At 33.3% G+C, this 22537-nt stretch overlaps 2 protein-coding genes across 2 annotated transcripts; one reads left to right on the plus strand and one right to left on the minus strand.

The window, feature by feature from the left end:
- The first annotated feature begins 7288 nt into the window (after positions 1–7288).
- On the plus strand, positions 7289–7692 carry LOC127744978 (uncharacterized). The gene is made up of 2 exons (XM_052257899.1): positions 7289–7589; positions 7685–7692. Exons 1-2 carry the CDS (start codon positions 7289–7291, stop codon positions 7690–7692), a joined length of 309 nt encoding a protein of 102 aa, XP_052113859.1.
- A 999-nt stretch (positions 7693–8691) lies between these two features.
- LOC107475144 (beta-glucosidase 11) lies at positions 8692–20885 on the minus strand. Its single transcript, XM_016094762.3, has 13 exons — positions 20679–20885; positions 20519–20588; positions 19425–19480; positions 19228–19303; positions 18298–18369; positions 11895–11982; positions 11479–11734; positions 10823–10938; positions 10298–10518; positions 9941–9972; positions 9768–9855; positions 9224–9314; positions 8692–9097 (listed from the first exon to the last, which is right to left on the minus strand). The coding sequence occupies exons 1-13, from the start codon at positions 20817–20819 to the stop codon at positions 8863–8865; spliced, it is 1542 nt and encodes a 513-aa protein (XP_015950248.1). The 5' UTR covers positions 20820–20885; the 3' UTR covers positions 8692–8862.
- Between the last annotated feature and the right edge of the window lie 1652 nt (positions 20886–22537).

Consider the following 22537-nt stretch of genomic DNA (forward strand, 5'->3'; position numbering starts at 1 on the left):
CACTTGATCACGACGGCATTCGTGAGCACCACCGGTCCCTGGCAACGACGCATGCTCCGGTGAATGGCGTCCTTGGAGTGGTCCTTGACCCGGACGGAGCTGCCGGAACGGACGAAGAAGCCAAGCTCGGGTTGCAGCTGGAGTCATGATACCCGCGGGGGCTCTAATTTGGTGAACGCTGCTAGGGTTCTTTTGGACCACAGGAGAAGATTGACCCACAGCAACAACTACCTTGCCTACCCCCACTCTTTTTTGGGTCAAACCTCAAGGCCCAACAACGGCACTAACGGGACCCTGTGCAACGCCAACCCCGTTCTCAGCTCACCTATCTAACCGGCTCAACCAGCCCTTCCATGAGCCTCCCTAGCTTTCTGAGAGCTACCTCACAGAAGCAACATGTGTCCACAGTAGATTTGTAAATCTGTATCAAAATGCATCTTTACCGTAGATGGACCCAACACAAAATATCCATTAGAAGTTAAAACCCTTCATTCATTAACACAAAATAACATATATCTACTTGGTAGAACCCACACACAACAATACATCTTTATTTCATAGCATTCACACACAAGACCATCATTTTAGCACTACATTGAAGGCAAGAGCTTTGGCGGAGTTTACTGAAGCAAGGATGGCGTTGTTTCTCAGTGACCCTATAGAAGGAAAAACAATAACAATCACACAGGAGGAGCAACAGGTTTTCAAGCCAGAATGCATCAACATAGTTGAAAAAATCATTGCAGATAAAGAGATTAATTTTAAGACAATCAATAATGCTCTAATGGAGATATGGGGAAATCTGAAAGGATTATCCATCTCTAAAGTAGAAAGAAACAAGGTGTTAATAAGCATTGAAGACAAAAGAAGAGGACAACAGATCTTAAAAGGGAGGGCATGAAGTGTAAGGGGCTATCTGATCAATCTAAAACTGTGGCCACAAAATGAGTTAATAAACGAAGTTGATCAAAACTTTCTAGAATTTTGGGTATAGATTCATGGCCTGCCTTTGGAATACATGAATGTTAGAACAGCCAAATTTATAGGTGAAAGAATGGGGATAGTTGAGAAAGTGGAGGACCCATTCAAAAACAATATTTTGGTAAGATCTTTTCTCTGAGTGAGAGTGGCCATGGAAGTTACAAAGGCACTACCTACTGGATTTTGGATGAGCAGGGACAATTTTACTGATGCTAGGATTCACTTCAAATACGAAAGACTACAAGATGCATATTGCTTGAACTGTGGAGTCTTAGGGCATGGGAGGAATGAGCGCAACAAAGAAAGGATGATGGCTTCATGGAACTCAGATATGCCTAAATACACAGCAGAAATGGGGGTCAATCAAGCAAAAGCAATTCATGTTGCAACGGAGAAGAATGAGGAACAGTGCAGCGAAGAAAAAATAAAAAGGAGGGGAGGCGGGTGGAAGAACAGAATACAACATGCATGTGGCAGAGCTACAGGGTCTGCAGCTAGTGGAGTAGGTATTGATCAAACAAAAAATACGGAGAAGAAGGGAGAGGAAATTTCTGGAAGTCAAGGAAGTATAGAAAAAGTAAGAATAGAAGTAGCAGAGCAGGTGGGAGAAATCCATAAAATCAGCTGACTAATGGAGAAAATCAAGGGAAGAAAGATCAGAGATTGATGGGGATATTGGACAAGGTTACACAACAACAAAGAGGTAAAGATGCCAACTAGAGTATAGACAAAAATGCACCTGGCCCAATAGAGAAGGTAGAACAAGACTTAGGAGGCATAAGAAGATTTCAAGAAGGAGAGCCCAACAAAAGGTGCCAAAGGAATGCAGATTATGAAGAAGAAAAAAGTTACTCATGCACCAACGACCTAGGTAGGGGTGGCAAGCAGGGAAGCCCGTCCTGCCCCACCTCGTCCCGGTAAAAGCCCGCCCTTTGGCGGGCTGGCTCGCCTAGTGAGGCGGTCCCAGAATCCATTTTTCAAAGTATAAACAAATTATAATTTTTATATTCACAAACATTAAAGTTTTTGTAATTATAAATATTGTTCCCAAAGCAAAATAAACATAATCCAAAACATAATTATAAATATTGTCTCTAAAACAAAATAAATATATTCCAAAATACTCAATTTTTATCTTCATTCTCTTGTAAGTTGGGTTGGGGGAAGTTGGGTTTTGGTAAAAAAAATTGTAAAAATTTCCCTTGCTAAAAAATTCTAAGCCCGGCGGGGAAGCCCGCCCCGCCCCCGCCAAAGTCCGCAGTTTAAGTGGTGCGGGTTAAGCAGACTTTTACTATTTGGCGGTCCTAATTTTCCAGCCCAGCCTGCCTTTTTTGGCGGGTTACGCAGGCCGACCCGATGGGTTTAGGCTCGTTTGCCACCCCTAGGCCCAGGTAAAGATAATACAAGGCTGCCAACACATACTGAACATGGAAGTAGAGAACAGATGCAGCAGGAAAAAGCTACTGAAAAAGAAAGGGCCAAGACAATAAGGGAGCTATTTAGGGAGAAATTTGAAAAGAAAAATGAAGCCAATACAGAACAGAGGATGATTGAGCATAGGGAAGTCATAGTAACGGGAACTAGGGAGGAGGTGCCAAGTGAAAGCCTATGGAATTTTAGAAAACAAAACATGGAGGAAGTGGGAGAAGAAAAAAGCCTGGAAAACACAAGTCCATAGAGATGGTAAGGGAAGCTTTTACTTGGTGGAGCTTGCTAGTGAAGATGTGAAAAGCAAGAGCAGCAACATGATAGGAAAAGTCCAGGAAACTAGAAAATTGAATTGGCAAACAAGATGCAATGCAAACTTAATATTAAAAGAAAAAGGGATGCGATAGAAAGCCTCATAATGCTGGATTCAGATGAGACAGAGACGGAACAATAGACCATGATGATGAGAAGCAAAAGGGGCAGAGTTGAGAAAAAAACCAAAGGGAGAAGCACAGAAAGACTGACTATCACAGGTGATCATAGCAACTTTTCTTTTGATATGACTGAAGAGGCGGGCCGACACATGCCCCACCTCGAGCCATGAGTGTTTTAAGTTGGAACTGTCGTGGGGCTGCAGCCCCTGCAACAGTCTCAGAGGCTCAGGACCTCTGTAGGAAACTTAAATCAGATATTTTGTTCTTGATAGAAACAAGGGCCAAGGAATGTAGAATTATGAAACTTAAAAGGAAGTTACGTTTTGAGAAACACTTTTGTGTGGAACTCCGGGGCTTGTACGGTGGTCTATGCCTTTTGTGGAATAAAAATCTTGATGTTGATGTTTATGCTTGGTCTGATAATTATATAAAAGCTAAAATAAAAGATGATAATAACTATGAATGGAGTTGCTATTTTGTGTATGGGAATCCAAAATTTCAACATAGAAAGGCTCAATGGAAGGAGTTGTCAACACATAGTAGACCAACGAATGATCCACAAATATTCATAGGAGACTTCAATGATATTTTAGATCAAGAAGAGAAAGTAGGATTACACCCAAAGCCTCGAAGTCAAATAGAGGAATTTAGAAAGTTTATGCCTCGAAGTCAAATAGAGGAATTTAGAAAGTTTATCAATTATAACGGGCTAATGGATCTTGACTTAAAAGGTGGTAGATTCACGTGGTTCAACAACCCGAGGAATGAATTTGTCACTAGAGAGAGGTTAGACAGAGCCTTGGCAAATTGGGCTTGGCGCATGGTATATCAGAATGCTACACTTACTGCTCTCCCCGGCAATTAGCTCAAACCATTGTCCGATACTTCTACAGCTAAGGCCGAAGGGAAGAAGTTCCAAGCAGTTCAAGTATGAGGCTTATTGGGAAGACCATGAAGAATGCAAGGAAATTATCAAAAGAGGATGGAGTAAAAACGAAAATCAAGTAGGCAAATAGGAAGATCTCTCAGGCAAAATAAGGAACTGCAAAATTGAATTGAGCAAATGGAGCAAAACAACCTTTAGGAGAGCAGATAGGGAGATAAATAGGCTGAAGGAAGAGCTGATGCAGCTTCAGAAAAGAGACCTAACGGAGGAGGTTCAACAACATATTATAACATTGAAGAAAGAAATTGAAACCTTATGGAGACGGGAGGAGAAGTACTGGGGCCAACGATCCAGAATCAAATGATTGAGGTGGGGTGATAAAAATACCTCATTCTGTCACGCTTCAATAATACAAAGAAGGGATCGTAATAGAATTGAAAGATTAAAAAATCAAGAGGGACAATGGATCAGTGGCAATAAGGAGATAATGCCTTTAATTGAAGAACATTTCACCAAGCTTTTCACAACAATAGGTGGAAGAAACTTCGAAGACAACATAAAGAAGATCCCAAGGAGAGTTACCCAACAAATGAACGAGGAGCTACTACAGGGTATTACTGATGCAGAAATTAAAGAAGCGGCATTTTCGATGGGGAGCCTAAAAGCGCCAGGTCCAGACGGTTTAAATGGACTTTTTTTTAAAAGCATTGGGATGTAATCCATAAGAAAGTAAGCGCAGTGGTGAAAGAGGTTTTTGCATCTGAAACAATACCAAAGGAAATGGGAAAAACAACAGTTGTGCTTATATCGAAAATCAAACAGCCTAAGAGTTTAAGCCAACTGAGACCAATAAGTTGCTGCAACTTTGTCTACAAAATCATAACAAAGGTAATTGTAATCAGGCTGAGGAAGATACTAGACAAGATCATTTCTCCTATACAAAGTGCTTTTGTTGGTGGAAGATACATTCAAGATAATATCTTGATCGTACAAGAAGTGTTCCACAGCCTTGGAAAAAAGGGAAAAGGAGGATATCACAAAATGTAGCAGTCAAGTTAGATATGAATAAGGCATACGATAGACTAGAGTAGAATTTTTTGAAAAAAGTGTTACAAGCATTTGGTTTTGATCAAAGATGGGTCAAGATCGCTATGGAATGTGTCAAAAGTGCTTCTTATAGGATTAAAGTAAACGAAAACTTCAGTAAGGTCATTAATCCACAGAGGGGCCTCGGGCAGGGCGATCTACTGTCTCCCTATCTTTTCATATTAGCAGCTGAAGTATTTACCATTCTTATGGAGGAGGCATACAATAAGGGAGAGATTACAGGTTTCAAGGTAGCACCTACCATTACACATCTTTTGTTCGCAGATGATTGTATAGTCTTGGCTGAAGCAAAGGATGATGAACTTTATCAAATTATACAGATTTTGAATCAATACACGAAAGCATCGGGACATATGATAAACTTGGAGAAGTCGGGGATCATTTTTGGAAGCCAAGTTCCTATCCAAACGAGGGTAAATATTGAGGAGATATTAGGAATGCTTACATGGGAGGAACCAGGAAAATATCTTGGGCTACCGGCACAGTGGGGAAGATCCAAAAATAAGGCACTAACATGGATAGAGGAGAAGGTGATGAACAAGTTAGAAGGCTGGAAAGAAAAATTGCTAAATCAGGCGGGTAAAGAGATCTTGATTAAATCTGTGATACAAGCTTGGAGAGTAACTAGGAATCCTGATGCCATTTGGGTAAAAATACCGAAGGATATATACTTTCCAGAAACAGACTTTTGGGAAGCCAAGGAGGGAAAGGAGGATCTTGGGTTTGGAAAAGCATAATACCAGGAAGATATTTTTTAAGAAGGAAAGGAAGATGGAGCATTGGACAAGGTAAATCAATTAAAGTGAGGGAAGATAATTGGATTATGGGGATAAGTATAAATCTAGCAACCATAAACACAATAGTCAACAGAGTGAGTGATTTAATAGAGGAAGGTGGAGGATGGAATGAAAACAAAATTAGACAAATTTTTTCACAGAACATACGAGATATGAACATGAAAACACCAATAAGCTTTATTAATAAAGAAGATCGAATAATGTGGCCTTACAGATATGATGGAATGTATACAGTGAAGACAGGTTATTATGTGGCAAAGATGGAGAAAAGAGAACACGAAACAAGTTTAGCATCTTCAAGTACACATTTAAAGGAACTTTGGAAGGAGATCTGAGGAATGTGAGTCCCTAAAAAAATCAAAATGTTTGTATGGAGGGCCGCACATGATATAATTCCAGTAAATAATAATCTATATAAGAAGAGAATCATAAGAAGCCATATATGTCAAATTTGTGGAACTGAAGTAGAAACAATAGAGCATGCACTATTACTTGTCCCTGGACGAGGGCTGTGTGGTTTGGTGCTCAAAGTCAATGCATTCCAACACCAGAAAATGTTACCTCATATGGAGTATGGTTATTAGAGAATATGAGGCAAATTAACAGGGAGGGCAAAGAAGCAAAAGAAACTATGATAAACAAATTGGGATACCTAAGCTGGGAAGTTTGGAAATCCAGAAATTATGCAATTTTCCGAAATATAAACACAGAACCAATGGCAACAATTACAAGGGCGAGAATTTTGAAAATAGAATTTGTGGAGGCAAATAAAATAGATGAACAGAAGCAGCCAATCACAAACAAGAGAAAGAGTATTGAAAATAAAAATTCTTACAGAAGAAGGGTTACCTGGAGGCTGCCAATAGGAGACAGGCTCAAAATGAATGTCGATGGAGCTTTCAGGAAGGAATCCGGAGAGGGCGCAATAACTGTTGTAATCAGAGATAAAGTAAAAGATTTGGTAGCAGGATCAGCTGAAATAGTCAGAGCAACATCTAGTTTAATAGTGGAATCAATGGCATTAAGGAGTGCTCTTATTCTAGAAAAAAATCTCCAATTAGAAAATATCCTATTTGAATCAGATAGATCCGATTCTAATGGATATCTATGTCCTGGTGGAAGGTATATTGAATAGCGGTTTTACATGGACACATAGAGAGGGCAATCAACTATCACATCAAGTGGCAAACCTTGCGATAAATGACAAATTGAATTGAAATTGGACCTGGGACCAACCAGTGAAAATTAGAGAAATTGCAAGAAGAGAAACACAAAGGAATTTCAAAGAGACCATGACCAACCACGGAAGAAGAGTGACGGGCATAACAGAGTTTCAACGCACCAGCTAATAGGACATGGCAACAAGGTAACCAACTCTGACTTGGGACGGTGACAACTTGCAGTGTACACAGTGGCTTCAACAAGAGAGGAAAGTGACTGTGGCGTTCTTGCTTTGGTTTCATCATCACCAAGCAGCATGGACTAATGACAGCAGAGTGATGTCGCCGTAATGAAGGGTGCAAATTCTGGTCTCTTGCGCAAGGTGAAGAAAGTGACGGCTGATTTGCCAAGAGGAGCAGCTGCAAGTTGCAGGTGTGGTGGGATCCGAGAAGCTGGTAAAATCTAAAATTGAAATTGAAATTGAAATCGGAAAAATGGGAGAGACAGCTTCTCCGGCTACATCCACCATCGACGACCATTTGCTTCTCAAGAACTTCTTTGCCGAAGTCAGCGAAGCCGAGAGGGACAACGAAGTCGCTAGGATTCTCTCTTGTTTTAAGTTGAATCCATTTGAGTATCTAAAGCTTCCATTTGAATCATCACCTGATGACGTGAAAAAGCAGTATCGCAAGTTGCCTTTGATGGTTTGCCCTGATAAATGTGAGCATCCACAAGCAAAAGAGGCTTTTGGAGCCCCAGCAAAAGCCCAACAATTATTACTAGACCAAAAAAAAGGCAAGTTATTCAAGTTGGAAAATAAAAATTCCCTTCTCGGTAGAGGAGCCCGAATATTTTCTCAAATGAAATTGTATCATATATTCATATGTTAGTGAGTTAAGGGTCACTTTGGTATCGGAAATTGACGAGTTACACTGATTTAGTTTTTGACTTTTCAATGGTTACAATTTAGTTCTCCAAATTAAAAAAAGTATACCAATATAGTCTTTTGTATATTTTTCTTCACCAAAATACAACGCCGTTAGTGATGTGACTCAAGTCTTGCCACGCTAGACATATTAAAACAACGTCGTACGTATTTTGTTTAATGTCTTCTTTGGCGTCAAAATGCGTAAGACTTCGTTTTAATATGTCCAACATGGCAAGACTTAAGTTACATCAGTAATAACATTGAATTCCAGTGATAGAAATTAAAATATAGGAAGGACTGCATTGGTGTACCTTTTTTAATCTAAATGACCCCAAATTATAAAAAGTCAAGGGCTAAATCAATACAATTCGACAATTTTAAAAGTCAAAGTAGAGCTTAACTCTATATTAGTGTGCTTCTATTGACATGGACTAATCATATCCCACTTTATTCTGGTAGTAAAACTAGTTTTGTTCCAAAAAAAAAAGGAAAAGAAAGCTAATTCTATTACATAAATGTATTCAAATGAAAATAATATATATTTTTTATATTTGAAAATAATATATTTTTATAATAATAATACAAAATTTTAGGAAAATTTAAAAGCATTTAAATAATTTTAGTGCTTAATTAATACCAAGTGTTAAAACTACAAATTATTAGTTGTAGACGGATGTATGTCAATATATGTTTTTATATGTTCTCCAACTGTTATAATATCACTTGTTACAAAGTTTAAGGTGATAGAAAAAATCACAAAAATTATTATATCTCTTCACACAATATTCTCTTTTTAAATTTGCATAAATTTTTGCACAAATTTTCTTTTGAAAAAAAAAAACACACATCTTAATACATAAAAGAGATTCATAGTGGAGTTAGAGTTTGAATATAGAAAGGATGGTGTTAAAGGGTAAAGCTGCCTTGGGACACATCTTGATACATAAAAACTGAAATCTTGGTACTAAATTAAACCAAACCAAACCAATCTTGACTGTGGTATATCATGCACATATAAATGTACAAGCTTCAAAACATTCATGATCAATTATTTGCACCATGAATCATGTCACTTTATTATTCTTTGGCATACCATAATACAAACTCATATCACTTAGATTTTACCTAGTCCTTATTACATTAAATAGCATTGTGCAATAAGGCATTCTTCTCAATTTGCATGGCCACCATTGGGTCCATAGTTCTGTTGTTGAGGAAATTAGAGTACCATTGAGAAGAGAGCTTAGGTTGTCTCCTCAAAGTAGGGTCATTCAAATCAATGTAATAAAGCCCAAAAGTTGATTCATATCCACCCAATAATTCAAACACATCCATGAAAGACCATACAAAATAGCCTCTTATATCATGTCCATTCCTTACAACATCACAAAAATAATATGATTAGGAATTATCATTGTTGATGAAAAATTGAAATCAGCAAAGGTTATATAACTTTTTATGGAAAATGAAAAATGCATGCTAAAAATGAAAATGGAAGTACCTTAGCATATCAAGTATACTACCAATGTATTCTTGTAAATACTTTATTCTTGGCCAGTCCTCCAATGATGAATTTCTATGTGTTTGTAGACCTGTAAAGTCCAAAGTTTTATTATAAATTATATCACCGAAGGATATATAGAAAATTATTGCTTTGGTTTTGTTGACAAAAGAATTGGAATCTTTTGAGATATTGATGTCATGAAGACACAATAAACAATGGAAATCAGGGCAAATTACTCTTATTGATCTATTAACGTTTGGTGAAATTCAATTTGACTTGTAAAAAAAAATTAATAATAATAATAATAATAATAATAATAATAATATACCTATATCCTTATAGTTTATAAATTATATACTAAAGATTCTGATAAACATAACACAATATTTTCTTAAGATCAGAGAAGCTAACGTGATTTGATAAATACAAGAGTGTCACGGTAAATTTCATAAAATGTCAAAATTAAAGAGGTAATGTAAATTGTCCTTAAATATTAAACATATTAGATGGGAGTAGATAGAGAAGAGAAAGAGAGATGAACCATTTTCGTGAATATAAATTGGAAAATCTCCATAAATATTCTTCAGTGAGTCAAGCAATCCTTCCAAAGTCCATGGAATAATCTGAGCCTGAACCAAACAATTAGCTAGTTAGTGTACAAGTGTAAAACATTGGTATAAGAATTATTGTACTAAGTTCCAACGCTACTATTACCTCATCCTTAGATGTTTCTTCTGAGGTATAAGCTACATCCAAAAATAACATGATTAGATGTTGAGTAAATAAATATTTTTGTCACCCGAAAGATTTTAATTTTGACAGTAAAACTTAATTGTTGGTTTTGATAACAAATTAAACTTTTAAATGTCAGTTCTGTTCGACAACATGGTTTAAATGTCCAAAATGACCGGTTAACGATTAGTCTATTTTGTCAAAAACAAAGGTTGAAATCCGTTTTGTCAAAATCAAAATTTTTCGAATGTCAAAATAATTATTTACTCAGATTTTTTTTAATTAAATAAATAGATGATAACTTAAGGATCAAGTAAATAGAATATAGTATAAACTTACCCGTAAGTTCCACAGCCATATCTGCTGTATAATCTCTATCCTTTATATATAGGCTTCTAGGATTGTCCTTAACAAAATATGAATAGTAAAAATTTATTCCTACGAAGTCAATTGAGCCCTTCACCAAATTTGATTCGCTTTTTGTGAATATTGGAAGCCTTGAACCAACATTCTTTTTCATGGTTTCAGGGTAATCTCCAAAAATAAATGGACTCAAAAACCTACAATCATAAAATACGGACAAAACAAATTAAATTAGGAAATCTAAAGAGAAAAGGCTATGTTTTAGCCTTGGAGGCTTATATGACAATTGACACATTAAAAACAAATATAATTATAATCAGAAGAAAGTTTAAGAGCCAGTAATTTTAATTTATACAGTCGACACTTTTAATCAATAGTTCAACACTTTTAGTCTAGCAATCTAGAACCATATTTTTGTCAACACTTTTAAATTTTACTGACTAAAAACAATAAATTATACTAATTCATGAAGCATTGCTCTTATAATAATATCTTACTTACCACCCAAGAAAGAAGTCTTGAGCCCTCTGAGCAGCAATTATATCTTCACTAGTATTTGTTAAAGGAACAAAACCAAAAGCAAGGAGATTAAACCCAATAAATCCATGTTGCTTGTCCTGCATTAATCATAGGAAGTTTGATAGTTAATTTATGTGATGTGAGACTTTCTTGCACATGTATGGAGCTGATTTATTTAGCTAGCTTAGCTGTAAAGTTAGTTAGTGGTTAGTTGCAGTTGGTTAATGCTTATAGTTAGTTAGTTATTTAACACGTGAGTGCAATTGTGTATAGCTGATATATAAGTGAAGTGAACATGTATAGCGAGTAAGCTAATTAATCCGTCACATGAGTGGCTGCATGCATAAGGCGGGATTTAAACCCCCACACTTACTTAAGCAAAATAGTAAATTAACCAATCTAACTTGGTTTATAGAATAGTGGTATTTAAAAGTAAGGTCTTACTTTTAAAATAATGCCGAATTTATTATGTGGTGTCACAAAATCAAATTGAACCGATATAATTCAATCACTAAATAAATTGTTCTTGGATGAGGTTCTGGAATTTGATCTAACCATTGCCTTGTGTAGTAATATTTTAAATTGTCACCAAATTTAGAAGGATGGCCAAGATGAATGAAATAGTAGACATTAGTTACCTGGTACTTGTTCCTATACAATGTTGCAGCTGATGCATGAGCTAACAACATATTATGTGTTACCAAATATGGCTCCGTTGAAGAATTTCCCTTAGAGCAATTAAATATAGAAGAAGGAGAGCAATGTTGAGGTGGTAAGAATCCTATATCATAGCCACCTTGTGAAAAAACATTTCCTTCATTAATTGTCGTCCAATGTTTGACTCTGTCTCCAAACTCTCTAAAGCACACATTTGCAAATGCTGTGAAGTCTCTTCTACAAGAATATATATGCAAGTGTACAGAACAATGTGTTAGTAATGTACAAATTACACAAAACATAAATAATTTAAGATTTAAATTTTGGTTCTTTCGTAAATTAAGATGATCATGCAATTATGCAAATTAATTGGATATTTGAAGTTAGGGAACCATACACAATTTTTTTATTAACCCATCCTCCATATTCATCCTCAAGAGTTTGTGGTAAGTCCCAATGATATAATGTAACATGTGCTTGAATTCCTACAAGAACAACAGAAAATTAACACAAGAATAAATAAATAATGGAAGGACTTGCCTTAGTTATTAATTTTAGGAAATTATTTAATTTCCTAACTTATTTGTGGGCAATACATATATCAATTATAATCACAAATGATGCTATTTCAAATAAATGACTTATATAATGATGATCTCATTTATTGTTATAAATGCTAATTGAATAAGTTATTATTACTTTTGATTTGGAATTAAATGAGAATAAAATCGGATATTATCTTTTGTTTCTTAGATAATTATCTTTTTGGATTTTAGATATATTATCTTTTGGGTTTTGGGTTTTAGATACTATTTTATTTGGGCTTTAGGGTTTAATGGGTGTCATGCTCAAATATAAATTGACCTTCAGGGTTTTGGTCCCCAATATACTAAAGCCGCCTTTGTTGCTCTTTTCCCATCAAAAGAGTTACAGTTTAGCCGCCTAGAAATACAGAAGTGTTTGGTTGAGAAAGATCGAAAGAACCATAAGACTTTTTGGGCTAAGAAATTCTGAGAAAATTCCAACAAGTGGTATTAGAGCCATCCATGACTAAGTCATTAAGTAATAATTAATTCCATTGTTATTTGTTGTTACTTAATATTGGCATATCAAATCAAATTTTTTTTTTTAATTTGAATCGATTGATATGCGTCTTATTCAAGGTATGTTGTGCGTTACTTTCCTGCGCCACTTACAGTGTTTCTCCAATTTTAATTATTTAAATGCACGCATACATTGTAGTCTTCTATATATATAGCTTTCTTAATCTATTATGAAACGTTGGTAATTTCTTTATGTATTATTATTATTGTTATTTTGGATTGGTTAAAATCACTTATACGGTATATATTGTGATTTCAAAATAAATAATAATAATACCAGTGTTCGCTCAATTTCAAATATTAGAGCAATAATAATATTAAAATAAAAAAGGTTTTAATTCCTTTTGAAATTTAAGTTTTTTTATTGTTACATAAGAAAACTAATAATAATTTGGATTATTATACCCATTTATTATAAAGATTTGGTTTTAGAATAAATTGATTGAACATTATGCTACTAAAGTAGCCTCTTTTGTGAAAATTGATTTATTCAAAACATAAGAAATATGGTGATATGTAATTCATGCGAATATTGGTCGGCCCAAAGGAAGGCCTATATTTGGTCGAATTACATGCATATATTAATGGTAAATAAATATTTGGGTAAATAAGAATAAAGTAATACTTATTATTTATGCGAACAATAATCAGCCAAAGGAAGTTTATTCTTTGGCCAAAGAATAAGCATTGTACACTTTTGTTTATTTTCTATTAATTATGTAGTCAATAATCGGCCAAAAGGAAGGTTATTGTTTGGCCAATTAATAGAAAATATATGCAGTAATAAGTATGTTGCAAAGTTTAAGTCTCCATGTGCACATTAAGTCGGTCCAAAGAAAGGCTTAATGTGTGACAGGAATTTTGATAATATTTGATTACTGCAATGAGAGTATCACTTACAGTTAATTTTTCTATCCAAAGATTGAAAATTAATGTTGTTCTAGATATCTCAATATGGATTTTTTTCCATTATTTAACTAATGTTTATTGCATGTTTTTTGTTCTAATCTAGAAACTATGGCTTTAGCTACCAATGTTTCTGCACAAATTAGCAGTATTCCTATGTTGAATGATTCAAACTTTAAAGTTTGGAAAGATACCGTGGAGATTGTCCTCGATTGTATGGATCTAGATACAGCTCTTCGAGAGGAGAAACCCACTTCCACTCCGGATTCCTGAGGCATTTCGGGGCTCAATTACTGAGGATAAAGATGCCAAACAGTTTCTAAAGGGTGTTGAAAAATTCTTTACTAAGAATGAAAAGGCGGAGGCAAGTAGTCTTTTGAGCAAACTTGTCTCCATGAGGTATAAAGGTAAAAGGAACATTAGGGAGTACATTATGAAAATGTCTCATCTTGCTTCAAAATTGAAAGCACTAAAGTTAGAGTTGTCTGAAGATTTACTCGTGTATTTCATTTCGATTTCCCTTCCTGCACACTTTGGGTAATTCAAAGTGAGTTATAACACTCTGAAGGACACTTAGTCCTTAAATGAGCTTATATCTCACTGTGTGCAAGAAGAAGAGAGGCTACAGCAAGATAAGACTGAAAGTGCTCACATGGCTTTATCTTCTCAGTATAAAAGAAAGCGTGATACTACTGCGGATATACCTTCTCAGCAGAAAAAGGCTAAGAAACAGGAAGTTTCAACCTGTTTCTTCTGTAAGAAGGCGGGACACATGAAGAAGGATTGTACCAAATATGCCACTTGGTGTGTAATGAAGGGTATAATTCTTACTTTTGTTTGTTCTGAGGATAGTTTAAGTTATGCACCTGTTGATACTTGGTGGGTAGATTCTGCTGCTACTACTCATGTAAGTGTTATTATGCAGGGTTGCTTGTGGAGCCGACCGCCAAGTGATGCTGAAAGATACATCTATGTGGCAGAGGCAATATAGTTGCAGTCGAAGCTATATGAACCTTTAGATTATGTTCCACGAGTGAATTTTACTTGGATTTATTAGAGACATTTTATGTACCGTCATTTAAGGCGGAATTTGGTTTCTGTTTCTCGTTTGGACAAATCAGGTTATTTTTGTTCGTTCAGAGACAATAAAATCAGTCTCTTTTATAATTTGAATAATATTTGCTCTGGTCATTTGGTGGATAATCAATATATGCTTGACTTAAATTCCTATAATAATGAAATACTGCAAATGGGTACAAAACAAAAACTAAATGAGAATTCGGCATCATTATGGCACAAACACCTGGGTCACATCTCTAAACAGAGAATTCAGAGGCTCGTGTCGGATGGAATTCTTGGACCCCTAAATTTGGCGGACTTTAAAGTCTTTATTGAGTGCATAAAAGGGAAAATAACAAACGAAAGGAAATTAGTTGCCGAGAAAGCTAAAGATGTCTTAGAACTGATACATACCGATATATGTGGCCCATTTCCTACTGTCTCTTGGAATGGACACGGTACTTTATTACGTTCATAGATGATTACTCTCGTTACAGGTACCTATATTTAATTCATGAAAAGTCCCAAACCTAGGATGTTTTCAAGTCTTTCAAAGCTGAAGTTGAACTTCAACTTGGAAAGAAAATTAAAGCTGTCAAATCTGATCGTGGTGGTGAATACTATGGAAGATATGACGGCTCAGGTGAGCAACGTCCCGGGCCTTTTTGCTCTTTTCCTAGAGGAGTGTGGTATTATTCCGCAATACACCATGCTAGGCAAACCTAGCATGAATGTTGTTGCAGAGCGAAGGAACCGAACTCTTAAGGACATGGTGAGAAGTATGATTAGTCATTCTTCCTTGCCTGAATCACTCTAGGAAGAAGCCTTAAAGACCGCAATGTACATCCTTAATAGGGTGTCAAGTAAAGCAGTTAACAAAACCCATATGAAATTTGGACTGGGAAAAAGCCCAGTATAAAGCATTTGTATATTTGGGGATGTCCAGCTGAGGCGCGACCTTATAGGCCGCATGAAAGAAAATTAGACTCAAGGACAATTAGTTGCTACTTTGTTGGTTACGCTGAGTGTTCACGGGGGTACAAATTTTACAATCCTGCATCAAGGTCTATTTTTGAAATGGAAAATGCGAGATTTCTTGAGGATGTTGAGTTTGGGGGGAGGGAAGGAGATATTAGAAATGTTGCTTTTGATGAGGATTCTGTAGCTCACAATGATTAGGTCTTTGTATCTATTATTGTTCAAGACACAGTTATAGTACAAGAGCACAATGAGAATCCTACTGTAGATCCAGTTACAGTACAAGAGAACAATGAGAATATCATTGTTGCTCAAGATACTGCTACAGCACAGAAAAATAATGAGAATCCTCCTCAATCCCAATCCATACAACAAGCTCAACAACCTCAAGAAGTGTCATTAAGGAGATCCAATAGAGAAAAGAGAAAATCCATCTATGATCTCAAACAAGCTTCCCGTTAATGGTATCACGAGTTTCATCAAGTTATTACCTCATATGGTTTTGAGGTAAATATTATAGATAAATGTGTATACCGCAAGTTCAGTAGGAGTAAATACATCTTTTTGGTCTTACATGTTGATGACGTTCTACTTGCTAGTAACGATATAGGCTTGTTACATGAAACTAAGAAATTTAATTCGAACAAATTCGAAATGAAAGATTTTGGTGATGTCTCTTTTGTATTAGGAATCGAGATACTAAGAGATCGCTCTCAAGGTATTCTTGGATGATCACAAAAGAACTATATCGAAAAGATTTTAAGTAGACATAGCAAGGAAAGATGTAGACCAATGGACACACCCGTAACTAAAGGAGACAAAATTCAGTCTCAAGCAATGCCCTAAAAATGATCTTGAGAGGACAACAATGCATGATAAACCTTATGCATCAGCACTAGGGAGCTTAATGTATGCTCAAGTCTGCACAAGTCCCGATATATCATTTATAGTGGGAGTGTTAGGTAGATACTTGAGAAATCCGGATATGGATCATTGGATCGCTGTTAAACGCGTAATACGTTGTTTAAAGAGAACAAAGGATTACATGCTTATTTATCGGAGATCAGAAAATTTGGAGATCATTAGGTACTCTGATTCCGATTTCATGGCATATGGTTGCGAAACTGTCACTAAGCTTCATATAGTAGATGACATTGAAAGGCCATTAAAGATATTTTGTGACAATAAGTCAGTAGTACTATACTCCAATAACAATAAGAACTTGACAAAATCGAAGCATACAGACATCAAGTTTCTTAGTCATAGGACATATGGAAACAGAGTATATGCTAGCAGACCCAGTACCAAGGGATTGAACCCTAAAATTTTTCTTGAGCACACTACTCGGATGGGTGTCAATATTTATGATGCCTTGGTTTATTGGGAGTTTATTTTATGCTATATGTCCTATGACAGATATTGAGTTATTTTCTGCAGAACTAAGTTGATGGTTTCATGTTATATGAAATGTTCATTTTGCAATATTTGTATTGTGTTTGATCTCAATAAAGTTGAACCAGCTGGAAATAGACATGCATGAGATCACTTGGCATGTAATTTTCATATTACTCATCCAAATTTGATCTATGTCGTTAAGTATATTAGGATGGTGATTGGCGTGGTTTAGTCACGGCATTTAATGTGATAAAAGCTGTGGTAGTTCCATATCTAATGTATGAGACGGATCAGATTGTTAAAGTAATGAAAGAAATAGCATTCAGATGTGCGCATAAAGTTTATAAAATGTGATTATGTCAAGAAAGAATATATGTATAGCCCAAGTGGGAGATGTTAGGAAATTATTTAATTTCCTAACTTATTTGTGGGCAATACATATATCAATTATAATCACAAATGATGCTATTTCAAATAAATGATTTATATAATGATGATCTCATTTATTGTTATAAATGCTAATTGAATAAGTCATTATTACTTTTGATTTGGAATTAAATGAGAATAAAACCGGATATTATTTTTTGTTTCTTAGATAATTATCTTTTTGGATTTTAGATATATTATCTTTTGGGTTTTAGATACTATTTTATTTGGACTTTAGGGTTTAATGGGTGCCATGTTCAAATATAAATAGACCTTCAGGGTTTCGGTTCCCAATATACTAAAGCCGCCTTTGTTGCTCTTTCCCCATTAAAAGAGTTATAGTTTAGCCGCCTAGGAATACAAAAGACTTTGGTTGAGGAAGATCGAAAGAACCACAAGATCCAAACTCTTTCGATTGTATGATTCATGTTTATGAATTCAGGTACGCTTCCGCATCCAGTATTTCATTCCTTAATAATTTAACATGGATAATTTTTGGGTTAAAAAATTCTGAGAAAATTCCAACAATTAATTACTAACGTATGTTTAAAAGTTCTTGTTAACATAATTAATTATAAAACTTTTATAGAAAATATATAAAGCATTAAAATTTAAATCTTAAATATAAATATTTAACTATCTTGTGTCATAAAAGCATATTTTAATAGTCTAATAATAGATTTTTTTTAAATTTTTTTATGTATTTAATGTATTGAAAATATAAAAATTATTTTTTTAATGTTGTATAATTTTTAATAAAATATATTTTGTTAGGGTGTTTCTAAAGTATATTCTTATGACATATATTAACAAGATCCTTAATATATTTGGTAAATAAAAAATTTAAAAATTTTAAATAATAATTATAGCGCCTACTTTTAACTAAATCTTTAAAATATTAGTATAAACTAAAGATATAGTTTGCACACTAACCTTGACTTATCAGTTCGTTGATAAGATTGTTGTAATATTGTAATCCCTTTTGATTGATTGGGCCTTTCCCATCTGGTGGTAATTGAAATTTAGAACTCAGAGCAAAAATACCCAATAAATAAACAATAATATAATATTCATTTTGGTATAAAGTAATTAAGTTCTATTTATAAAATATGTTTTTGCCCAAAATAAATATTTATTTAAAAATTAGACAATATTAATCTGTTAATCAAATTTGTATACTAATAATCCTATTAAATGAATGAGAAACAATAAATAGGTGAAAAGAAAGTAGATATAAAAAAGATAGTAATTTTTATATCATGAATCTAATTTATTTAAAATCAAAATATTTCTAAATCAATTCCATATTTTTGTGCGTGATTAATTTTGCATTTGTTCTAAGCCGGAGGGGAAGTAACATCTTTTTTATGAAGTAGAAAGATTCATTATCCATGACGGCAGGTGCGAAGCTAGAGAAAATATTAGAGGGAACTAAAAATATTTACACAATAAAATAAGAGTAAAATAAAATTTTAAACGAGATTAAAATAAAATTTACATATAATTTACATGTAAAAAATTAAAATTAGGGAGGTCATTGTCTCATTTTTTATATATGTAGCTCCGCCCATGCATGACACACCATAAATCAAAACCAAAATATTCAATAAAAAAATTAACAAAAAACAGTCAAAATTTATCTTATTTAGTATTTATTAATTATTATAATAATTAATAAATACTATATAAAATAAGTTATGATTTTTTTGTTGTCTTCTTACTAATATTACCGAAATCAAAATAAGTGAGTATCTAATACAAAGAGCACTTGACATAAATTATTTTAGGCATTATATTATTGATTTTTCTTATAAAACCATTTATCTTAAAAATTTAAATCAATAAAAAGGATAACTTGATAACCTGGAATAAGTCTTGACCAAGATATCGAAAATCTGTAGGCATTTAATCCCATTTTTGCCATGAGTTGGACATCTTCCTGTTTAATTTTTATTGAATATAAAGTATTATTAGTCATTAATAATTTATCAATCTAAACCATATTATATATCAATGATATAATTAATGTTGTCATGGTATAATAATAATAACGCACTCACCTTATATTTGTGATATTGATCGCATGCAATGTCTCCATCACCCTTGTACATATTTGCTGTAAATTTAATTTGAAAAGTGGTAATTTATTATTGTAAGGGTACTAAGACTTTTGCAACATGTTGAGTTCTAGCAAAATTATAAAAGCTTATAAGATTTTACATCGATCTATCACATATGAATGTATATTCAAAACCATATGCATGTATTCTTTCTCAGGCTACATAAACTCCCATAATTTTTTCAAAATGATCGATAACAAGAGACTCTTAACTTGTTTGTTGGGCTATTTTTATTTTTATTTTATTTGTAAGTATTAATATAAATTATTATATTCAAATATTGAAATTATCATGGATATTATAAAATATGTATTGTATGTTGGTTTGTTAGTTGTATTTTTTAGTGAAAGAGAGACACATATGTGACATAATAAATGAAAATAATTATAATTCAATAATTAAAAAATATTAAAAAATAATATAATCTGAAACTATTAAATATATATCACATTCAATATTATTTTTAATCGGTTTGTCAAATATAGTCTCTTTATTCAATGTTTTTTCTAATATTTTTTCTTTTAATTTATTTAAAAAATATATAATAAAACATTATACTTTACAAAATAATTGAAAAAAAATCGATATGATCTTACTCCTATACAAAAGAGTATACTCTTTTTATACCGTATATTTTTTCTTTTAAAGTCTGAACTGGAATCCTGCATAAATCTCACAATTGAGTGACACCAAAAAAAAGTTCTCACATTTGAATTATTGAATCTGTGGTCCCAAGGTGTTAATTTGTAATCAGAAGTCATCTGAAGTGTGTGTGTGTTTGATTGTTGACCACAAAGAAAACGAAGTATAGATATGTGCGTCATTGAGTACATCACATCAAGAAAACTAGAAGTATATAACATAGATTGGATCGAATAAATTAATTTTTGATTAAAAAGACTTGATTAATAATTTTTTTAGAGTATTAGATAAATTGGATTTTAAATTTTTTAAAATTTTAAATATTTTAATCTCTCAATTATATTATTCTTTAAAAAAATAAAGATATAAAATAAATAAAGAGATAGAAGTACCATTGCCGGCATGTGCAAAAGTATCCCATATGCTTGGCTTCCTTCCATCTTCATCTGCTGCACCTTCTACCTTTTCTCATACCATTTATCTTATTTATTAATTACCACTCCATTTATCAAAACTATATCATTAATTAGAGATGAGAAATAATTAAAGAACCTGATAAGCAGATGTTGAAGCACCAAACACAAAGTCAGGCGGGTATTCATCTCTTCTCAAACCATCAACTACTAACAAAACTGATGAACATACCAACATTAATAATAATAATTCAACCACAACAAATCCCTTCTTCCACATCCTTCTCCTTCTTGTTATGCTTTGAGATTGTTAGTTCTTTTGGAATAGAATACCTATAACATTTTGAAGCTAGCATCTATATAGTAATAAATATATAATGCATGGTTAATGTCAAAAGAAGCATATAGTATAATATTATTATTCTTGTGGACACAGTGTTATTGTTGACACTTGCTAGGAACATAAAGAAACACCTATGCTTTTATTGGTCAGCCGGCCCTATGCTGGAATATTTGAATAGCATTTCATTCTCTTTTAATTTTCTTTTTTTGTTTTCTCCACTCTCCAGTTCTTTCTATACGACAATTACACTATTAAAGTGTCGAGAGGTGTCATTCATTTGTTTTATTTCTATTTCAAGGGCTCCAGAAGTGGACGTGTATTAAAGTCTTTGGTAATTTTTTCCTATTCAAAGAGACAATAATTTTTAAAAAGTAACCATAGTTCTAGAATTGATTTGAATAAAACTTGTTTTTCTAGGATGATGATGTAAGCATGTTTAGTGAACCTATATAATAATATTGCTTTATTTCATTTAAAAATATTATGTGTCTATATATATGAAGTGTATATATAATATTTTATGAATTCTCTATTTTCTGTTAAATAAAATATAAATTTTATTGAACATTTCAAGTTATAAGAAGAGTTTTAGATATATTGAAAATATTATTGTTTTAATTATTTTAATTATTAATTTAAATTATAAAAAAATATATATATAATACATATTAATTAAAATTTCAATTAAAACAACTGAAATACTGTCCATGTTTTCAGTACACCTGATAACTTCCCATATATATACACACCACATTCACAACTATTTTATTCAAAATGGGCTCTTGGAAATTGGAAACATGACACAGTTTTTGTCAGTGTGCATGTGATGGAATTGTTGAGCAGTTCAACTGCAATTTTAACTCTCCATTTTTCCTTTTCACGGATCTTATATTAATAACTTCACAAAATATATACGAACAATGTAGCGCTATTTCACTACACTACTAAGGACTGAGATAAAATTTATCTATCTTGTTGATTCACGTGAGTTTTATAAAAAATAGATTAAATATAAAAAAATAATAATTAAGATGAAAGATTTATGATAAATATATTTATGAAAAAAATATTTTTATTAATGACAAATAAATAATATAAAAACTAATGATAAAAAATAGAGGTAAAAAATAAGTGTTGAGACCTCTGCTAATGTCATAAGAAGATAAAAAGATGGATTTTTTAATTTTTATGTTGTTTTCAGAAGAAGAAAGGTCGAGAAGAAGGTCAAAGTGAAAAGTGAAGGTAAAGATGAAGGCGAAGGTGAAGGTTCTTTTTATAGTGTAAAACCAAGACGAAGAGGAAATTTATTGTCCAATAATTTTAGTCTGATATTTGGTTTACTCTTTTTTATCTTAAATATTTTTTGGTATTCTCGTCACTTTAAGTCTTTTCAACTGTTCAATGGAGGAAGTTGATTCCCACAAATTAAACTAAAGCTCCTGGCATGTGACATTAGTGAAGGAATATCTAGTTTGGTTTTCTTTCAACTAGATGACGCTTTTTACACTCCAAATCTAACCAATCCACTTCCACCAATATAATTTTCACTGAAGAAAAATTCAACTCCTCAATGTGCTCTTTTGGGTTCTATCCTTTTACCTAATACTTCTAGGAGGAACTTAACTCTTTTTTGACCATATTTTTAGGTCATTGTA

This window comes from Arachis duranensis, chromosome 2, assembly GCF_000817695.3.
Source record: "Arachis duranensis cultivar V14167 chromosome 2, aradu.V14167.gnm2.J7QH, whole genome shotgun sequence".
NCBI classification, from domain to species: Eukaryota; Viridiplantae; Streptophyta; class Magnoliopsida; order Fabales; family Fabaceae; genus Arachis; species Arachis duranensis.